At 44.4% G+C, this 22,645-nt stretch overlaps 1 protein-coding gene across 3 annotated transcripts in view; it reads right to left on the reverse strand.

Moving 5' to 3' along the window:
- ZBTB16 (zinc finger and BTB domain containing 16) overlaps positions 1-22,645 on the reverse strand; it is a 170,282-nt gene that overhangs the window by 74,861 nt on the left and 72,776 nt on the right. For all 3 annotated transcript variants that reach the window (XM_034754884.1, XM_034754885.1, XM_034754886.1), the window contains exon 3: positions 13,434-13,531. In XM_034754884.1, the coding sequence (XP_034610775.1) occupies positions 13,434-13,531 (98 nt within the window). The remainder of the gene's footprint in view (positions 1-13,433; positions 13,532-22,645) is intronic.

The raw sequence follows: 22,645 nt of genomic DNA on the forward strand, positions 1-22,645 counted from the left end.
AGGATAGCTAAAACCCTACACAGCTATAGAAACAGGCTCCTGTGGTTTCTTAAGTAACAGCCACCAATGACCATCTGTAAGCAGAATGGGGAACCTCTTCTCTCTGACAGGGGAAAGCTGCAGTCTTGGCTGGGCTGTTTGGGAAATGACAGCTGTTAGACCCACTTCCTTTCATCATGCCCTGAAGGCCCAGAAAACCCTCGACCCACTGTTTTGAACACTAAACTTGACTGCCACGTAGGTGTTCCATTTTAATCCTAAAGTGTGGCATATTATGTACCCAAGTTTGAGCAAGCATTTGGAAAGTGCATTCCTTCAAAACATTTAGCCAATTTACTTTAAAATAAAAGGAGGGGATAACACTTACTTCTCTGGCATTGTGTCTAGTGCAAGGAGGCTGAAAGGAATCTGAATGACTAAGTGAATACCGGATTCCCTTCCAGCTGTATTTCCACAACTCACCAGTGAGCGTTTCACGGATAATAAATATAGTCCCACCCCCTTCTAAAACACAAGAGATTAATATATAACCTCCATTTTTTTGAAATGCTGTACATGACAAGAATGTGGGGGGGAAATATATATATTTTTTTTAAATTGCCAAGTAAATTTATGCATTGTCGTCGCTTTACTACCTAATTAATTCAGTAATTTCAAAAACAATTGTATTTATGTTCCATTTACCACATCAAAAGTACAAAGAAAAAAAAAAAACACTGATGCTAAAATAATACCTCAAGGCATCTATTTTTAATCAGTTAAAAAAACTGCTTTCTATACAATCTCTCTTGGGCAGAACACCAACTCTAGGAGAGAGAAAACAGCCAAGCCCTCTATGAGGGCCTTCCTGGCTGCCGAAAACAGAGCTTGTCAAAAAAAAAAAAAAAAAAAAAAAAAACCACACACACACACACACAAATCCATAATGGCCTGAGGCTCCTCTCCAATCTATTTTCTGCTCAGCTGGTTTTAAATGAAGTTATTATGAGTCATTAAAACACCCGCAAGCCTGTGGAAGTCAGCCAATTACAATTTTAAATTTAGCCTGTTCTCTATCCCATTCTCTTGTTTTCTTCTTTTGCCCACATAAAGCCGCTGTGGGTTTTTTTTTATTATTATTATTATTTTTTCCCTTTTCCCCTATTTCACCCAAAGTGGAAGAGACAGTTATAAAAATGTCTTGTATTTTATGTCAAAAATACATCAACGAGCCAAAAGAAGGAAACCAAGAATAGATTCTGTGATCAGGAAATGCAAAAGGTTTTTTTTTGGGGTGTGGGGGTTAGTATTTAAAAAAAAGTAATCAGTGAATATAAAAAAAATAAAAAGCATAGGTTTTAAAAGGTAAAGACAGACTTCTAAATTGAGCATGAATGTCAGGGTAAGTCACCAAATATGATGAGCTCATTTCGTTTTTAAATCTGGAAGGTAATGGTCTGTGCTGTGCTATTAGAGTAAAGGAACAATTTTCAGCTTTCATGTAAACCTCATTGTACAATTGCCTGGGATATAAAAGCAGCCCCCACCCAACCCAAGTCGAGCTTGTTGAATACTGTTTCCTGCATAATCATAATGGTTTATGCTGCTTAAAGCAGGTTTATAAACATCTACTGTTATCTTTGGGACAATCTGGCTGACTAGCGCATGCATTTCAAATCAGCCTGAATGTTCTTATTTGCTCTCAGAAGGTGGAAAAAGATCATCAGGGAAGAAAAATAGCATCCAGGTTCAATGGGAGAGCACCACATCCATAAGGACACCTTGGCCATGTAGATTAAAAAAATCCCTGTGGCTTCTGACTCACACCCAGCCCACCCTCTATTCAAAACCTACACAGCCCTCTTTCTGCAACAGATAGATTCCAAGCCGCCCCACAAATAGCCTTGTACAGTGGTGGTGCTTTTGGTTCCGCACAATTAGATCTGTAGCAAGTTGTTATAGATGTTTAGACAATTGTTAAAGCCTCTTGAATGGTTCGCATAAAGGGTGTCTGGATAACCACCTTCACATGCTGTGAGGTTGACGGGGTGACCAGAGCACGTTTTCCGGACACTGCCAGTGCTCCCACATTACCCCAGCAATGGCACAGCGCACAACCTAAATTTCTGACAGCATCTCAAATTTAGGGGTACACTTGACATTTTTATTCCACAATCCATTTCATAATGTCCTAGCATGGACCAACTCCCTTGGCCAAAGGCCCAGTAACCTCCCCTACATGAAGCGAAGTAGGGTGACCAGATGTCCCGATTTTATAGGGACAGTCCTGATATTTGGGGCTTTTTCTTATACAGGTTCTTATTACGCCCCACCCTCTGTCCCAGTTTTTCACACTTGGTCTCTAGTCACCCTAAAGCGAAGGCCCCTTTGCAAGAGAAAACTCTTTGCACTTATCTGTCTCCCCAATTCCCATCCATCGATTGATTTTACAAGATATTTCAATCCACAGACAACCAGGAATGCCTTTGAAAACCCAGTGTGGTCTAGGACTATGGGTAGAGAGCCACCACCCAAGTTTTGTAGTTGTATAAAGGACAAATGCTCAGAATCAGAAACTTTGGCATTCCCCAAGAGGGACCCTCTCAAGATGGTCTTAATGGTTCCTCCATTCTCAGCTTCCAGTATAGGGTTAAATATATAAACCCAGCGAAAATTTTGTCATTGACTGCCATCCCCTTGCATGCCACTGAGATGCAACACGTTGACTTGATTCTGATCTCTGCACTGATGAAGTAATAACTCCTGATTCACACCAGCATGAGAGCAGAATCACTTATGTTCACTCAATAAGGCTTTGGGTGTTGTGGACTAGAGCTGGGGCTCCCTGAAGAAACATTCCTTTGGGAATTCCTGATTTTCGAGGGGCTGCCAACTCCCCTTTCCTATTTCCCCTCACAAAGCTGAAAATTGTTGGCTGGGTGGCCAAGGGATGGCTCTTTTGGGGGACACATGGCTAAAAATCTTTTTCCAAATGGTTCCCACCTAGTCAGTAAATGGCAGCAAAACTTATATAGCTATAATCTCACATACCCAGTGCATCTGAATAGACCCTGAACAATTTCAGAAGCTTCTTACACTTGCTGATTTTAGAAGAATTCTGACAAGACGTTCATCCACAAACTTCATCTGATTGAAGGGAGTTCTTCCCAAAACAGGAAAACGGGTTTTGTTTTTAATGCAACGTGTAAGTGGAGCTTTTAACAGGTGATCCCTTTTGCCACCAACTATGCCAACCGAGAAGCATCACAAGCGCTAGGTCAAAGGAAGAACTATCAGCATTCCAAATCACATTCTAATAGGTCAAATTGGGATGGAGGAAGAGGGAAGAAGAGCATCTAAATGTTTGGGCTTGTTCCTTAAAACGTTCAGGTCCTATGAAGGATTCAGCTTTCAGAGGCGGGCTGTGCCTGCGTGATGCAAGAATCATGCCATCATCTAGGGTGCAACTGAAACTGAGAAAGGCACGGAGGTCAGGCTGCAAATTCTGTCCATCCAACTTTGCCCTTGTGCCTAGGTACTGAAGCATTTCTGTGCCACGTCGCAGCAGACTCTGAGTCACCTACCTGCAAGCAGGGCAAAGGTCAGCACTGAGTGAGGGACTGGCTGCTCCCAAGTTCCTGGGTTTTGGTTGGCTTTTGTTCTGCCCCGAATGCCGTTTAGCATGTCTGGGTGTCACACACAACATGGCTTCTGCCTCCCAACATCCCTACCCGTCATGGTCAGACAGCAAGAAAAAAAAAAAAAGAAGTTAAGAGCTTTTGTAAAATCTGGAGCATTCCACCATTTTGGCCCTTTGGTGTCCTGCCTCTAAAAAAGTGCTCTCACCAGCCCTTTAAAAGAAGGAAGCCCCACATGAAGGGGAAAGCTTAGAATTCAGAGAAAAGGAATACATGAGACGGAAAGGTATTTGACTAAGCACTAACCACGTCATATCATCAACTTCATTAGCCTAGTTCCTCCCCACATAACAGCTTATGAATTTGTGGGACTATTTTGGAACTAAAAAATAATTTCGGTTTAGCGAAAAATAGAGGTGGTTACACAATTTCCACTTTTCTCTCCACCCTTCAAGTAATGTTCTATCTGACAGCCTCCTCTCAGAGGGGAAAAATGACAAATCCAATCCAAAATTCAACAGCCTGTGTTCTGCTCAGAAAGCACACAGTGTACTGTACAGCCCATAAAACTCCAAACAGCCTCCAGACACTTCTGCAATCGTCCTCCATCAAAACACTTTGTCTTGCATACAAAAATAAGATACAGTGCTGAACAGAATACAAAATCAGCCCATTACAGTACAGGGAGGCTGCTACTTAGCAACAAGGGGGCTTTAAAGCTGCGATACTCTACAGGAAACAAAATCTGTCAAGCCTGTTGGGCAAATGATAAACATTAGCAGTATTAAAAAACACAAAAGCCATGTAAATGGATTGCACACAACATGGGGAGGAATTTCAAGAACACATCTTGGGGTAGGGGGAGGATGGTTTGATTATCAGCATCACCCCCAAATCTGGATGCCGAGTCCGAGCATGTTTATGTTCTCCTGTTCAGGAGGGAGGGGAGGTTACGGAATGTTTTCTAATACCGCAGCCTACAGTGAACTTTCAGAACTTTCCCATCTCGCATGCATGATGAGAAACCGGAGCAAAAATGGGTTATGGTGTGATGATCACATATCTTTAGCAGTATTAATGTAGACAGATGTGCATAAGATTTATTTGCTACAGAGCACACTATGGTGTAATGGGTCCTGACATTATGCATAATGCTTAGCAGAACACCTTGAATAACAAAAAGCATCCAGAAGAGGGGGAGGAGTAGTGAAGGCTGCAAAATAAATGTATTTCATCAGGTAAAGGGGAAAAATACCCTGGCTCTGGAACGGCAGCAGGGGCTAGGACTCCAGCCAAAACGGGAGCTAAAAAGCAAACCATATTCTTCCCGTCTCAGCTTAGACTCTTGAGGCAGAAAAGGAAGGCAGGGAGGGGCTGGGGGAAAAGAAATGTATTTTTCATCAGCCAGTGTATAATTTATAAACAGCATTAAACAGTTTGTTTTCTTTTTTTCCTCTCTCCTGTGTATGAGGGTTGGACAGCAGTCAAGCCTGCATTAATTTCTGCTTTGGGTACAGTGTGTTCTTGGATGCACATCTGCGAATGATCATAAACTCTCTGGAATGCTGGCAGAACATCCAGACCTGCCGGCAAGCCGATGACATCACTCTGGGAATAAATTTGGGATGCCAGCCAAAATTCAAAAAGGGAGGGGGGGGAAGGGTAGAGGGAGGGTGAACAATCTCCAAAGAATCTCAGCGCTTCCCTTTCTTCTTAACTTTGCAATGATGCACACCCCGACTTCAGCAAACAATAACCTTTTTAAAAGGCAGCGGAGAGGGAGGCAGCTTAATTCCAAGATGAACTATCTGCTCCATCTCAGATACTTCATGAGAAAACATCTTCTGTGGCTCAACACTTAATAAGGAGATAAGCGCGGAACATGAAGAGGAAGAAAAGTTTACATTTATTAGAGACAGGTAGCAAGTGAATTAACCACAGCTTTAGATTTTGGCTAGATAAAACCAGCCCACTAGGACACACAACGATCATGGGACATGCCAGCAGAGATGGGGAGGGCACGGGGTTGGTGATTGCACAACACAGCCGATGAAAGGAGGTGGCTAGTGAACCTTGGGCATCTTTGCTCCATGCATTTTGCCGCTGTTTTTGTTGCAGCCTTTCTGCTCCTTCATGCCAGGCCCCAGATTTCAGCTCCTTTACTCTTGTCACATCAGCAGCTGAAGTCAGAAAGCCTGCATCACCTCGCCTTCCTGTCATGCAGATTATACATCAGGCGGAAGGAAGGAAGAGGCAGCTTCTCTGCTTTGCAGAATCCTACGAGTGCTCAAGCAGTAGCAACCTGGGAGAAGGAGACCCCAAAATCTCATCCCAACTCCACACCACCCAGTCACGCGTGCCAGGGACGGACTTCCCCTCATCCCCAAGAGCTCTCTAACCCCCTGCACGTCCCTAATGCCAATTCAACCCTTCCCCACACCATAGCCAGGTCAACTTTTCTTAGTGGCTAAAAAGCTGGACTCAGATTTTGTCTGCCCTTAAAAACAGGGTGCAAGATAAAAATTATCCCCCCCCCCCGGCAGAATGCCTGTGCTTCTTAAAGATGAGAGGCCATGGAATTTTAGTTCTGGCTGTGACACTACGGGCCACAAATGGGATTTAGTTCAGTAGGGCCAGGCTGTGGGCAGACTAGTCTTCCCCTCACTGAAATCAACAATCAGTTTGAGGCTTGTTCAGATGTGAACGTCAGTTGGAGCTTAGCAGTTACTTCTAGCCACATAGCCCCAGACTGGCCATCTTTGTCTCCTTGCCACAACTGTGTCATTAGCAGCAACCTGGCTGGAAATGCGACTCTCCACTGCCCTGGGCCACGTCACAGACACTGACCTGCTAAGCAGCACAATGGAATTAAGTCAACAAACAACACGGCCACGCTTAGGGCATTATTTTAAGATTGAGAATCTGCCAGTGAGGGGTTACAAAAACTTGAATGAACACCTGAGCATTCAAAACAATAATTAAAACAAGGAATCACACCTTTGTGAGTGTTCCTTGGCGTTGCCTGTTTGGGATTGCATAGTGGATTAGAAAGCGTGTAGCTTTTTCGTCTCTCACACAACACACGTTTTACAATGGGTGCCTCCTGAAGCAATCCCTCATTTTAATACATTGATAACTTTTTGAAACATTCCCCTTCCGAGCTCACTAAGTCCATAACTGGTCTTTACATGGAGAAGAGTTTTGTTTGCCCGGGGGGGGGGGGGGGAGAGGAAATAGGGGTTCTGTTTGTACTCTCCTCATCTCCGATTTTGGACTGAGGAGGGGAACCATCCTCATATATACAAAAATTACAAGCACCAATAGCTGAGGCTGGAAGCATGGAATTTGCCCTGGCCATCCTCCGCTGTAACAACTAGGCCTTGGTGTGGTTTGAAGAAAAAACTAAAAGTCTACAATGAAGCCCAACTTGCTAACTACAACCTGAGCATGCAGAGGTGTTTTGGATCAAGGCTATACAGATGCACTTAAAAAGAGATGCATAGATGTGTAGCTAGCATTTGTTGGTTCAGAGAACTCAAAACTCTGCTCATTAAGTCAATGGAGCATGTAAACTGTATGTTCTAAATACCTTGAGATTTTTCCTTTCCCACCTCCCGCCCTCCTTTTCTTTTCCTGGGAGGAAAAGGATTTAAAAACGTTAACATTTCTTAAGACCCATCTTAACTCAACCCCATGGAACACATGTAAGGCTTTTCACTACTTTGTCCCTCATTAAATGTAAACCTAAATAAACTACGTTTCTACCAGAACACCCTTAACACAGTATTAACAATAGTGTTTGCCTTGCAGTTTTGTAATGATCATAATCATGCAATACTCATGCACACACTATTCCATGAGAAACACACTCCTAAATGGAGGATGGCACTTCTCCAGACCATGTCCCCACTCTCTCTCTGCTTTTCACAATGTCACAACAGCCCCCATACATGTAAGCATTTTAGCTCTATTTGACTGTATTGCCACGTTCTGCAATACGCCAGCAGTGTGCTATGGCCTACCCGCTCATAAAGGAATATATGAGCCAAGTCCCAAAGAGCTCTCAGGTCAGAGGAAAACCATATGTAAAGGGAGGAGGGACAGGGACAAAACTAGCATTAAAAAAAAAAAAAACAGGACAGTATCAAGCCATCCCCTGCACCCGTTCTTAGCCATTAGTAGCAGGTGTCACAGCAGAGGTGGGTTTGATATGGCGAAGACAATGGCTTTATATACCAGTTCTGGGATCCTCTAGACTTGGCTGCATAGCACAGGGCCTAGAATTCCCCCCAGTGTTTCATGGACTGAGCCTATACACCTCCTAACTAAGCCCAAGCACTTTTTAAAATTTATTTTTAGGAAGGCATTCCATGAGCCTATTAATAAGAGCAGGAAAATGGAATATATGACCAGACTTCAGAGGCACGACTGTTTTAAAAGACTAAAAAAAATGGATAGCTAGATTGAAAAGAAAGAAGAGGTGATGATGTTAGACACAGCAGCCTTCGTTTCTAATTCAAGTGTTTTCTTCTCCTTATATAAAAGTGACGACATGGGTCAAGCACGTTCAAAACTGCCAACTCCAAGTGTTCAAAAATCACATGATTTGCTTAAAAATCATGAGATTAAAAAAAAAACACCAACAACAACAGTTGGGTTCTGTTTGCCTTCTGGCGTTGGAATATTTAGGGATCACAGTTTCCAGCTTTGCTCCACAACTATGAGGGCTAGAAAACTTAAAAATACACAAAGCCAAGCTTGTCAAGCAATCTAATTTCGGCAGCTAGAGCTTTAAGAAAGACCACTAAATATTATGGGACTTGCGAAAACATCAGGAGAGGTGGCAACAATGCAGATTCACCCCCTTGCTCTTTTCCTCACTAAATAAAACGGATAGAAACTGAACTGAGCACCAGAGAGTGAGGGCCAGATACTGGAGCTATGTCTATTTATACCAGCTGAGGATCTGGCCCTACAGTCTCTCAGCTTCCCAGAGAAATCTAAAAGTGGGAGAAAGAGAGGAAAAACTTTCTAACTAATCTCCCAAAGCTGCCTCAGAGCATTTCTCCTTTCCCATTGACAGGAAACCCCCCAAAAAGATTTCCCCCAGCACATCACCGAAACTGACAGCAGGTTATGTGAAAGGAGATGCATTGAATTGTATGCTATAAAATAAGCACCGATTTAGTGCTCATCCCTCCCCAAGCCCCTCAACCCCCATTACAGTGCAATATGACCTCAATAGGAGTCACAGAACCAGGACGGGCCAAAACAATCTCGTTAGTTAATTCATTAAGTTTATTGTTCGTTAATTAAACTTCTCTTGATCATCAGGTATCCCTCAAACATTTGATTAGTTGAACACATTACAACTGAAATGAAAAAACTTCAGTTAAACTGAACATTTACTACTGCCATCATCTAAGGCCTTTTGAGGAGCTGGGGGGACCCCAAGTCGTAAGGGTCTCCTACAGGGCAAATTTCTAATTAAACAAATTGTCAATTTGGGCAATGAAAACTGATTTAGGAGATTAATTTTAGTATGCTAGTCACTGAAAATATGAACTCACGTTGTGGCTCCAATATGACCTCATTTCATGGGGGGGCAGGGTGGGGGGAAAGAAGGGGAAATAAGAGGCGCAAAGGTCTCGTGTTTTAATAAATAACAGTGCTGGAATTTAATGCGGCTGTTTTCGAGCGTTCAAACCGCTCCTTCTGCCTCCTCTCCCTCCGATTTCACCCAACCCCAGACAGATTAGAAAAAAAATTAATCTTGTATGATGACAAACTTGGCTCAACGTTCACTGTACATACTGTACCCACAAGGCTGGCAGCCAGCCAGCGACTGGCACGGGGCCAAAACGACAACAACAAACACAGGCAGCGCAAGCCAAAAAAGGGGGAGGAGGAGGAGGAGGGGGAAGGGAAAACACAGCTGAGATGCTAAGTGCAGTACACGCGGCCTGCCACAATGCCAGGCATTAACCAGGGCCTCAGAGGCGGCAAGCGATGCACCCTCCCCAGACAGCGTATATTCATCACCAGACAGCTGGCACCATTGCCTAGAGCACTGCAAGTGCGACCTGGATTCACTCCGTTGGCTTCAGGGGAGCGACTCCGGGAACCTACACCTGACCGTAACGCCGGTCAGAATCCGGCCCAATTAAAATGGCATCAAATCAGAGGATCCAATCCTGCAAATACTTACTGCTGGGAGTCGTGCGTGTCACTGTGAGGACAAAGGGGGGCAAGTTGCCTACGCCTGAGAATTAGGATCATGCTGAGTTAAGTGCGTGCAGGATTAGGCCTTAAAGGCAGAAATAAAACGGGGCCATTTTCTTTTCATTGATTTATAGCTAGTATTTTTTAGAATAAAATCTATAACGGGACTCTCTTTATAAAGCCAGTCACAGCTGACGCTCAGATATGTCTGAAGGAACACTAGCCTGGGTACAGGACATAGAAGAAAGCAGAGGCACTGGAGTTATTGCTCTTGGTGTTTTTAAGAGGTGGGGTGTCAAGGAAATACAGTTCAACAGCGGCTGGATTCATTTCCATTTGGAATGCCAAACTCACACATGTGGGAGGATCCAGGCGTGGCAGATAGCCTAATACATTGACTACTATCACCATCATGCACCAGGAGTTCAGAGTCAGCCTTGGGCGACAAGAGAGGAGGAACAGTGAACAGATCTTTGCTCGGTCTGTACAGCGCCTAGCACACAAGCATTCTAGGTATTACCGCAATACCATTCAGTATTTGTGCCAGGTTACTGTGCAGGGGGGTTCTGTGGTGCATTGGTATTCCAGAGACCATTCATGCACCTGACACGAAGTGTTGAGGAGAGGCCCATAAGTAAAGGGGTAGAGATGCCAGAGGAAGGGAGCAAGGTGAATTGCCAGGGGTCTGGGAAGAAACTTGTATAGCAGCTGCAAGATTCCTGGCTCCAGTTTCTGTCATCCATCTCCCAACAGCGCCACGCCCCCAATCCACGCCCTTCTCGGGGGAGGTACTAAATTGCACCTAACACCTCCCCACAGGACAGCTGGAAGTTCAGCTCATTTAGGGCCAGGCTCTCAAAGCTGGGACTCAGAGGTGCGAGCTCTTACTGGGTCAGGAGCATTTCTTTTAGAGACTAGAACAATCCCCAACAACCCTCCAGACTTGGGTGGCTTGGATACAATGGAACAGAATCATCCCTTATTCTCACAACGGGAAAATCTAGCCCTCCTCAACCACTCTCACCATGTGCACGGTGAGTCCTCTTGTGGAGTCTAGCTGCCCATCCTCCATCAACACAGAGCAATAGGGAAAGCCAGGCGTAATACGGCTTAGCTCTGCGCAAGCCCCTACATGACCAGACCTGCTGGGGTACCTCACACATGACCTGCTTCCCATATTCCAGCCACATGCCTCCCCCTTAAGCAATGGCTGCCAATTATGCCATGTTGCTGGGTAATTCTGTGCTATGGAGAAGAGACCCTTGGAAACTATTCTGAGATCCTCTCCAACTCAGTTCACTGGTGACTTATGCCAGCTTTGAAATGATACCCGAGAGCTTGCTGTCTTACTCCCCGTGTGCCATGCAGCCCTCTTCCCCCTCCAAGTTTAATTTCTCATAAATCAAGATTAAAAGAAATATAGCGTCAATACCCAGGACCAAGCACACACTGCAGGAAAAAAAACAACAACGGAGGAATAAGAGAGACACTGCGTGCTCATCCTCCACAGAAAACAATTTGTGAAGCATTTGAAAAAAACTGATTGTATTTACTGTGCACCATCTCTTTATTGGTGGTTTATCCCACATTTGTTTGCATGTCTATGGTCAAATGATCGTGTTTATTCTAGCCCTGTCAGGACCTCTAGAGTCCATGTGCTGCTGGTGTATGTCAGAGGAGATTCAGTGATCCGTGATCAACCATCCAGGGATCATCTACTAGGAGATATGCGTGTGCTTTGGTTCCCACTCTGACCCAAGCAGAATGGCAGAAGCAGCTCTCAGTGCTTAAAGAACAAGGACAGCAGCAGCACTTCCATGAGATGCAGGAACAGGAGTTAGAGAATTATCCTGTATCTAATCTCTCATACTTGTTACCAGTCACTATTTAAAGCCCTGGCAGGGATCAGAACCCTTAGCATTTTATGGAGGTAGGTGAGTACGTGTTAATTATCGCCATTTGACAGGTGGGGAAACAGACCGTTTGTTCTGTGTTTGTACAACGCCTAGCACAACGAGGGCCTGGTCAATGACTAGGGCTCCTAGGCACGAAGATAAAACAAACCAACAGAAGGTGCAGTGACTTGCCCAAGGGCACATAGGGAGGGAATAGCAGAGGAAGGATTACAACTCACTGCCTTCTGACGCCCCACCCTGTGCTTATTCCTACTCACTGCAGAAAGTTCTACAGGGATGCTAGCATCCTTCCAAAATTACTCCGAATGTGCAGCCTTGTAAACTCATGTGGACCCTAAGGGTGTGTCCACACTGCAAGAAAAAAAAAAAAACACCCCAAAGCAGCGTCTCAGAGCCCAGGTCGGCTGACTGAGGTATGCAGTGCACAGCTAAAAATACCACTATAGGTGTTCCCCCTCACTGGGTTTCAGAGCCCAGGCTCCAGCCCGAGCAGGGATGTCTACACTGCTATTTTAAGCTCCCTATCACAAGTCCTCCGAGCTGGAGTCAGTTGACAGAGGCTCAGCCTCACTGCTGCCTGGATGGGTTTTTTTGTAGTGTTGCAGTTACGTCTATCCTGCACACTAAGCCTAAGTCTGCAGGACCTGGGCTTGTGGACTCGGCGTTTCCAAGCCTGCATTTGTGTGTCTGTAAACTTGGCTTTACGATGGCTGGAGCCAGGTCTCAGAGCTGTACTAATGTATCCATATTGCGCTACAGAGACCTTCTGACTCAGGACTGACCTGTGTCCAGACCTGCAAAATGACAGGGCTTGCACCCGAGTCACAGTGGGACATGGGCTCTGACCCACCTCCCCAGCAGTATTGCAGGACCTCGGTCCTGAGTGTTTGCTGACCCGACTCAGACTGATTTGTGCGTGTGGACGGAAGCGTGGGGCGTGAGCTCAAATCTGAGTAAGCGCCCAGGCTTAGTGAGCAGTGTGAACATACCCTAAGTGATTTAACCTTGAACGAATGAGACATGGATTCGTACGTACACTTCACCTTTGAGCAAATGGATCCAGTGGCTGCCTGCGGTTTTTTTTTTAAATACAAAAACTAATTGCATATGGGGCTGTGTGCCCAATAGGAATTTCAGACTAAATTAACTTGCAAAACACAACAACATCTTCTCACTAGTTTAGCATTCCAACCTTTCTATATCTATTTAATTAAAGGGCCTGCATAATTTGAACCCAATAGTTAGATTCATTAGACGGAGTGCCTAATTCTGCAACAGTTTTGCTAATGAAACTGCAGTGGGTGCTTGTACGTGGCAAATACAGCATTCACACGCACACACGGAGGAAAACCACTCCAATATCATGGCCGAAGTGGATGGAGGCAATCGAATAGCACTCAGCCATGCAGTAGTCCAAGTTTGTTATTCCAAACTCCTGAGGACCTGCAAACATTTCCCCAGTTAAAGAGCTGAAAACAAAAACTCTGAAAATTGAAGTAACTAGGTCTGGAATAAAAAGGGAATATATTCATAATTTACCATTCTAAATTGGTTAAAATAACCACCCCACCCTACACACATGCGCACTCTTAAAGTTTGTCTGGGAGTTTCAATAGTTTTGGATCAGTAGGACAGAGGCAGCATTCGCCTCACGCAGCATCAATGTGTCTACACCTACCTGAGTGAGCCAGTAAGTGCATTCGGAGCCGCAAGCTATCCAAGAATCGTTTCCCACACAACTCACATCCATAAGTCTTCATACCACTGTGCAGCTTCCTAAGGAAAAACAGAGACGGATTAGTCCTCTTGCTTGTTTGGGGGGAGGGGGAAAAGTTTTTATTTAAAATGTTAACACGGAGACCTTTTGAATATTTCATGAAATCTACACATTATCTGTGAATTTTCTCATTAGCTCAGCAGGAACACAAATCACAGACATACTTGTTTCATACAAAGCTAGACAGCCGTAGGGACAGAGGGAAAAATGGAACTTCTGCTGGACAGCAGCAACAAGGAAGCTCACCCAGAATATTCAAACATCAAGGCCTACTCAGCTACAGAGGCTGCTAAAAGCGAAGTCATTTCTTGGGTGTCCTTTAAGCAAAGGGCTTTAACTGAGGAGCACATGGGACACCTGCTTGAATCTTCTCCCCAAAGCTTGATTTGGCGAAGTCCAGAAAGTTTCAGTCCTGTAGGATCCTTCCCCTAACTGGTTTGTTTACAAAGCCCCTATCCTACCTACCTTTGTCCAGAAACAGAAACCCTACAAGCAAACCCCAGTGACACCATGAAGTAATTAAAGCTTAATGAGAAAGATTACGCTTGTGAAATTTCTAGAGGGACTTAAAGTCCCTTTGGTAATAAAGGGATCAGAACTCTTACTAGGACTGCCAACTTTCCAATTGCACAAAGCCGAACACCCTTGCCTCATCTCCTACCCCGCCCCTTCCCCAAGACTTCGCTCACTCCATCCCTCCTCCCTCTGTTGCCCACTCTCCCCCACCCTCAGTCACTTGCTCATTTTTACCAGGCTAGGGCAGGGGTTGGGGTGTGGGAGAGAGTGAGGGCTCCAGCTGGGAGTGCGGGCTTTGGGGTGGGACCAGAAACGAGGGGTTCATGATGTATGGGGGCGGGAAGGCTTCCGGGCTGGGGCAGGAGATTTGGGTGTGGGGGGAAGGGTCCGTCTTGGGGTGTGGGCTCTGGGGTAGGGCAGGGATGACAGGCCTGGGGTGCAGGAGGGGGCTCAGGGCTGAGGCAGGGGGTTGGGGCACGGGAGGGGGTGCGGGGAGCAGGCACCGTACTGCACTTACTTTGGGGAGCTCCTTGGAAGTAGCAACATGTCCCTCAGCTCTTAGGCGTAGGGGCGGCCAGGCAGCTCTGTGGCGTGCGCGCTGCCCTTACCCACAGGCACCACCCCCACAGCTCCCATTGGCCATGGTTCTTGGCCAATGGGAGCTGCGGAGCCGGTGCTCAGGGAAGCGCTGGGGCATTGCACAGAGGCCCCGTGGTTGCCCTTATGCCTAGGGGCTGCAGGAACAGGTCGCGGCTTCCCGGGAGCTATGTGGAGCCAAGTAGGGAGCCTGCCAACCCCATGCCAAGTGGACTTTTAATGCCAGGGTCCCTTTTCGACCGGGTGTTCTGGTCAAAAACTGGACACCTGGCAACCCTGAAGAGATTGAGATCTAGAAATGCACCCATCCCTACAAATACTTCATGAAGAACTTCAACGCTATCCTTTCCACTGAGGGGAAAACGTTATGATACGTACATCGATTATGTATGTTCATGCATTTCACACCAACTGGAGCAAGGGCAGCAACAGACTAGCACTAGCCGAAGCAGCAGAGCTCAGAAGCAGATTAGAGCAGTGGCCAGTCTGGAAAGCGAACAGCAGGAACTCCATTGCCCTAATACTGCTCGCTACGGCAGTAGCGGAGTCTATGTTGGGGGGCAAGGTCCCTGCTGAGAAGTGCCACCCAGATGTTGCTGGGTGTTTGGAGTGCTGATGAAGCAGAACCACAGCTCACTCTTCTGGCTAAATACTGCATGTGAGAGACACTCCACAAATCTCCAGGCTAAGTACCAAAGGAAAGGATGAGGATGGAAAGAACAAAAAACCTCACTAATGCTTCTCCCAAGAGCAGTACAGATGGGACAGAATCCTTGCAGGATTGCAATGGAAGAGTTTTACTATGACTGATCCTGAGATGAGCATCCTTAACTCCTATTATCTCAGTAGGAGCAAAGGGAGGGGGCTATGTCTCTTGCAAGTTCACCCCCAGACAGAGGACAAAGCTATGTCTGTTCCCAGAATGAAGCAGCAGATGCACAATGCAGAGTTTCTATTTAGTATTTTACAGTTCAAATTTGCTTATATGTAGTCAACAGGTTTAATGACAAGTGGCACTAAACAAGGCTCTCCTTCACTCCTTGCTCAGAATCTGAATAGAAAGGTGGGCATTACAGGGGGAAAAGTAGGGAATATTTAGGGCACTAAAATCCTTACATATATTTCACTTAAATGGATCCCCCCTGTTGAGCCCAGATTGGAGAGTCTGGGGAGATGGGTAGTGCATCAAGGCAGTGAAGAAAGCACAATCGAGCTCAGAACCCAAACCATCCTTGCTGGAAGGATGTTCCTCCTTCTTCATAAAGCAACGAGACCACTCAAGAGCAATTCAATAGGTCCCAGTGCACTCTACTAGATTAAGTAATATTTAGCAGACACTGCTTGTGCAGATCTGGACAGCAGCGTTGCCCAAGCCAGAAAAATATTAAGTTATCATTAAAATGCAAGTGATGTGTTAAAGGCACATGCTCCCTGGCAGCACAAAGCACACGAATGCGCTAAACTCAGAAGTCTATGGACAGTCATGACCCTGACAAGAGAATATAGTATCCTAGCAAACAGGAGCCTTCTTTCCACTCCTCATCTCACACTGCTATAGCCACAGAATTCTTTCAAGCACAGTTTTCTGTTATTCACTCACTCCCCCCCACCCCAAACCCATCTTTTCCTCCACCCCCTTTTAAAGCCAATTATTGCTCAATCACAAGTCTCACGCACATTGACATTGCAAGGCAAAGTTCCAAAGTTAACTCACGATCATCTACTGTTGAGCCAACTAAACTCAGAAACGTTAAACAGAAAACATGGTAAACGAACTCTCTTTTCTTTGACTACTTCACAGTGTCAGAGGTTGATAAATGTATTGTTTAGAAGCAACCCATGCTTTGTAGTTGACACAAGCATTGAAAAGCTACCAAGCCAAGTTTGCTACATTTTCCTAAGAGAGATGCACACCCATTTATTGTGATCTTTTCATACAGATGGAAGTGGAAGAGTCTAACAACAAAAAACACATGCAGGTTTCAAAATAAGAGTTTTTTGCTGATGTTTTCATCAGGTGGTACAGTCAAATGACCTACTCAACCTTTTAATCACATCCACTATTTATCATCACTTTGTTACAAGACAAACATGTTTTATTGCATTGGTGCCAAATATAAACTACAAACTCTAGATAATATTTAGTCCTGCCAGGAGTGCAGGGAACTGGACTAGATCTCTCGAGGTTCCTTGGAGTCCTTTGATTCTATGAAACCGGTCTGTGCAGAACTGGGCAGGGTATACGTATCCCTGAAAGCAGGGATACATTGACACTTTCGTTGGCCATCCAGCATCAGAAGACCTTGAAACTCAATGGCTGGGCCCTAGTACCAAGCCACAAATTATGGACAATTAGGAGTCTGGTGGTACCTTAAAGACTAATAGATTTATTTGGGCATAAGCTTTCGTGGGTAAAACACTTCAGCTTATGCCCAAATAAATCTGTTAGTCTTTAAGGTGCCACCAGATTCCTCGTTGTTTTTGTGGATACAGACTAACATGGCTACCCCTCTGATACTTGATTATGGACAATTGTTATCTTTACTGAGGATGAAGTTCCGCTTTCCTCCAGTCATCCTTCGGCTAAATCCTCCAGCACACTTTAAACAAAAAGTGACCTGGAGTGAATTTTGTGCTGGTGAAAGAGTGACTGATTGCCATTGCTAGAGACTAGAATCCCATGTCTACCAACAGAACGGACATGCCAGAGGCCCTGCTGTGCAAGCTACCCTCTCCAATGTGCAGCTTAACCTGGACCGACTGGAAGATGATATTTTAGGTTCAGTGCTCCAATTCAACCCTCAGCCTTTCTGTTAAAAGCTACCAGGGACTGGAAAGAAAGCCACCAACTCATTCGGTTAAATGTTATAGGAATGGCTTTTTGGTGTTTGCCATAGTCACCAATCTGAATTCAGAAGCCCTAATGGAGGAAGGTTCCATACCCTATTACCGGTTTCCTTGGCAACTGGCAACCATTAAAACAGCTTGTGCCATTAAAATTAAGTTGAACAGCAAGTGAAAATAAAGCTGTGACCAGTTAGCCCCTCTTGATTCTGACAAGAGACTGATAGTGGAGCAAACCCATTACAATTATCTTTGTGATGGGGACAATGTAATGTGTAAAAAAATATGGCTTTGTTGAGAGGTGTTAATTCTGGATCAAATAATGTTCGGTTTTGCTGGTATTTGAGCCTGGATACTAAATGACTCTTCAGAGAAGTTCTCTTTAGAACAGGATCAACAGGAAAATAAACTAAACTAAATTAACCAATTTACTTTTGAGTGAAAAATATTTAAAATAGGTCCCCTTTAAGAAATTTAGCACCCTGTATCAGTACATTTTTTTGTCCAGAACGATTTGAGAATAAACACAAACTCTTCAACTTCTCAACATTAAAAACACACTAAAATCATGTGCATTGGCTGTATTTGAAGATCTTTATTTTCTAATAGTCTTTTTTTTTTGGGAGGCTGTTCTAGTTGACAGGTTTTTTTAAACTAGGTTCACAAATGAAGAACAGCCCTTTTCCCAAATATCTACCATCTTTTATTCTAGCTGGGACTGAGTTCACAGGAGCCTCTTAGTTAAGTGGCCCTCTTTCAAAATGGCCATTGTTTCCAAAGAGCATAAAGCCAAGCTGCCCTCAGGGAAGATGGTGGCCCCAGACAGCATCACGTTTTAAAGGTTGAGACTCCGCATCTTCAAACATTAGCAATATCACAAAGTAACCTTCTTCTTTAGTGTTCATTTATGCAATTTCAATAATTTAAACAAAATTTGCCAGATCAAAGTTAAATCCTCATCTTCACTCCAGTTTATCACTAATTTACAGGTAAAAAACACATTTTACAGGGACATGGTGATTATCAACCATGTTTTTAATGTCTGGAAAAGCACAAGTAAGGAAGGCACCAAAACAACTCTAATTCTATTCTGTAGTGGTAAGAGGAGAAATAAAATAATGGGGGGGGGGGGAAATCTAGTGTGTGTCTTTAAAAATCAGTAATCTAATCTGGGACCGTAAAACACTGTTAGGCACTAATCTTTGCTGTAGGATTACTGCATGGTGTTACTACCAAGCAATTTTAAGGACAACTACTAACCTTGGCTGCTGGGGAAGGAAGGCACATGAATCCCAGCCTTCCCAACAGCCCATACACGGATGGCAACAAACCACGAAACCTGGAAGTATGGGCAATTCCACATGGCAAACAAACCATTGCTGCCAATTGCCACCCCTCCTCCAGACCCTCCCCTTATCTAGATCTCAAAAGTATCTCCCAGACGCACATGCACCAATTGCATCCTGCCATTTCTCATGCCCTACAGCTGTATGAGATTCTACCCAATCCCCTCACACAGCGGGTGGTAAGAAAGCACAGTAGGCATACCCAGTGCAAATGCTACTTTCAGGAGGAATGCCTAAAGATAACCTGTGCTCAGACTGTCAGGAGCTTGAAACAAAAACATTGTGTCTAATTTAGATCTCTCCCAAGGAAGAGACAAACCCTGAAAATACAAACGCTTGCACTCATCTTGAGTCATCACTCAAACAGCACTCCAATGTTATAACGTCCACTTGAACCCCAGGGTCCTTACTGCCGTTCACTTAAAAATAATAATAATGGAGGAGGTGGGTTTAAGAGACACAATGGTTAACTCATCTTGGAGTAATGGCAAAACTCCCATTGACTTCAGTCCCAAGAAGGCTGCTGCTGTCTTTCCTAACAGAGCTCTGGACTGGGATACAGAGAGTTGGGTTCAACTCCCAGCTCTGCCATAGGATTGTTGGGTGACGTTGAGAAAAATCACTTCCTCTGTACCTCTGTTTCCCCATCTGTAAAATGGGGATAATGGTACTGACCTCCTTTGTACATGCTTTGAGATCTACAGGTGAAAAGCACTATGTAAGAGCTAGGTATTATACCATAGTGGATACACAAGTCACTAACACACAAGCTAGGGCATCTTTACTGCAGAAGGAAGGGGAATATTTGTCAAGTTGCCAACAATCCGCTTATCTTAAACACACACCACACACACCATCTGTGTGTTTTGGCCAACAAAAACTTTTCCTCTCTGATTTCTAGACTAGAATGTCAAGATAGAATGGAGCTGAACACATGGTACCTTGACAGAAAACAAATGTATTAACCTGACCAGAGATACCAAGATTTAAGCCAGGCCCACTGGGAGCAAGGTTGGTTGGGCCAATGTGCGGGACAAGGTGATGTGTGTGTATGGGGAACGAGGGTATATCAGGAGAGAGAACAGCAGTGGATACACGTCATGAGCATCTGCAGCCTGCAAGCCAGCCATACTCCCTTCCTGCCCAGTAAAAGATGTGAAACACACCATCAGGTTTTTCTTTTTTTTGGTACAAATTTGTATTATGCAGAGCTATTTGACAAGATGTTAATGCTCCGCTGGTATTGCCACATATTATGCTTGCTAGCAATAGAGCTTGTTGCTCCATGATTAGTCAATATTAATAAACATTACCAAAGGCGTTTACAGCACAATTTACTTGTTTAATATAGATAGCACTTGATGCTCTCAATAAAGTAAATATATCAATAAAAGGCAAGAAATTTCAATCAGATTTAAAATAAAAGCACAAAACGTTAGCTAGACAAGTTAAAGAGAGGAAATACAGGCGTTCATTGGATAACTTCTCTTTTAACCCTTTCACTGCCACAGAACCAGGTACTTGGCTTAAATCCATTTGTGTCGATGCACTGTAAGGATGTGGTGAATAAGGCATGTCAGGAGGGTAGATTTACTACACTGAACAGTACCCTACCCTCAAGTGATAAATGATGTGTTTGATTGCAATTTCTGTACGGGGACCAGAACACAGTGTTCCTGAGGTTTTTAAGACAGTTTGGACAACACCAAATGAAAAATACTTGAATGCGAGGGATCCTGGGATTGCCAGAAAAGCAGATGCATGCAGCCACGTTGCCTTGTGCTGGAGCCCTGTCAAACCTCCAACTAACATGGACGGGCCAAGTCAAGATCTCTCAGTAAACATCAAGGTGATGCAGAGAGTGTGCTGGGGCAGAGGGCCCCCTCCTCTTAGAGTCAGCACTGAACCAATGCCACAGCACGGTACTAGGGGACACTTGCTGGTGGAGGGGACGTCTTTTTCATGAGACACAATAAATTAACTCCTGACCACTTATTAGATGTTTAAAGGCCCCTCTTCAGATAGGATGTTACCCCAAGCTGGCTTCCAACCAGAATATTGGGGTTACCACCTTCTACCTACTTTAAAGCCCACCCACAGTTTCCATTGGCGGCAGTCTTCTTCTCTTCCTGACTTAACCAACCGCTGTTGCCTTCCCCCTCTGAGGGGGCTGCACTTCACCCACTATGGAAGTGTCCCTTTCACAAAGAGCATGTATCCCCTCGCTCCCAGTGCAATCAGTGGGAAATGAAAGAGCTCAGGGCTTTACACAAGTGGACCCCACTACTGGACTGGAGCCAAGTTTATACTATCTTGGGATCTATCCCAGAATCTATCACATTCTTTGGGTGGAATGGTGCTATATAAAGTTACACTTTGAGAAATAGGGGGGGAAACTAAAAACACAAACAACAAACGTTGTTTCCTGCATTACACAATCGTATTAAGAAACACGCCAGTTCCATTGTATGTACACAGTCTGTAAGTCAGGCTGGATGTTAGTTGGGCTCTGGAGTAGAGCAATTCGTTCTGGTTCTTGTAACCGTAAGGACAGACAATAGCATTTGAAGCTAACCACAATCCCAGTAAAGTGCTTGCAGATAAGACTTTTCCTTCTCTTCCCCCCCCCGGATCCTCCCCCACCAGAAAGAGTGTTAGAACAGGGTGTCAGAAACGACAAAAGAACACATTAATCTTAGGAGTGCAGCAGCTCACGTAGAAATCTACATGGCAATCAAACTTCAGCTTTGATATTTCCGGCCGTTACGTAACCTGCTCATTGTTTTAAAATGCTCGAGTTCAAATAAATTACTTAGTGAGAAATATCTTTATCGACAAATTTCACCTGAGCACAAAAGTTTTCTCATTTGGTGTCTACTTATAGGACGATCTTATCGTGCACAATCTTATACAGTCTCTTTCAACAAGGTCTTAAAAGCGCTTTATCTTCTAGGTTCCTGGTAGCAAAATATGATTGAAATGTTCTATTTATGCTCACTGGATTAAGGAGATGTTGCAAAACTGCACAAAAACCTGGCAGATGTAAGCAAGGTATTACAGCCGCTCAGGCTGTTAAGATCTGAGAGAGGAGATCAATACATGTTTCTGCACTTTTACTGAAGTTGTACCTTTAAATTGGGGGTGGGAGGGAGAGTGTTAAGAACATTAAAATAGATCTCTCTTCACTGATATTGTCCAAATTCAGGTACACAAAGATAGACTGAACTTTATGACGACAGCTTGATGCTGAAATTAAATTCCAACTATTCGGTTTGTCCCGAGATGTCCTTATAAGCAAACTAAACTAAACAAAAGGATATTCGGGGATTAAAAGGAACAGCAATCTGGAAAGGTCTTTCTTTCCATACAATCATGCCACGCTTTTCGATATAGTTATTACTAGTCAATACTTACAGCAGGCAAAATTACTTTACTGTGCAACATTAAATGAGCACGTCTCAAAGTATACAATTTTCTGCTGCAACTGCTGGAGAAACAAAGGCCTCGTGATAAATTCCTGCTAAAACCCTAGATTTAGGACACTATAATGGCTCAAAATCCAGCTCTTTTGATTTGGAGGAGACTGTGCTACAATGCAAGAGTATGCGTCAGCCTTGGAATATGTCCAGAGGAATCGCAAGTCGTGTTGTACAATTGAATTTCCTCTTGGAAACGGGGTTTGCTGCAAAGGAGTGAAGAATAGAGGGACATGGATAAGGATTCCCACACACACACCCCCCAACACCTTTATATGCTCTACTTCAGGATTAAAGCTTCCATTTCCCTCCCTCTTTACCAGCAGGAAGAGGG

Source organism: Trachemys scripta, chromosome 21 (genome assembly GCF_013100865.1).
Source record: "Trachemys scripta elegans isolate TJP31775 chromosome 21, CAS_Tse_1.0, whole genome shotgun sequence".
NCBI lineage: Eukaryota > Metazoa > Chordata > Testudines > Emydidae > Trachemys > Trachemys scripta.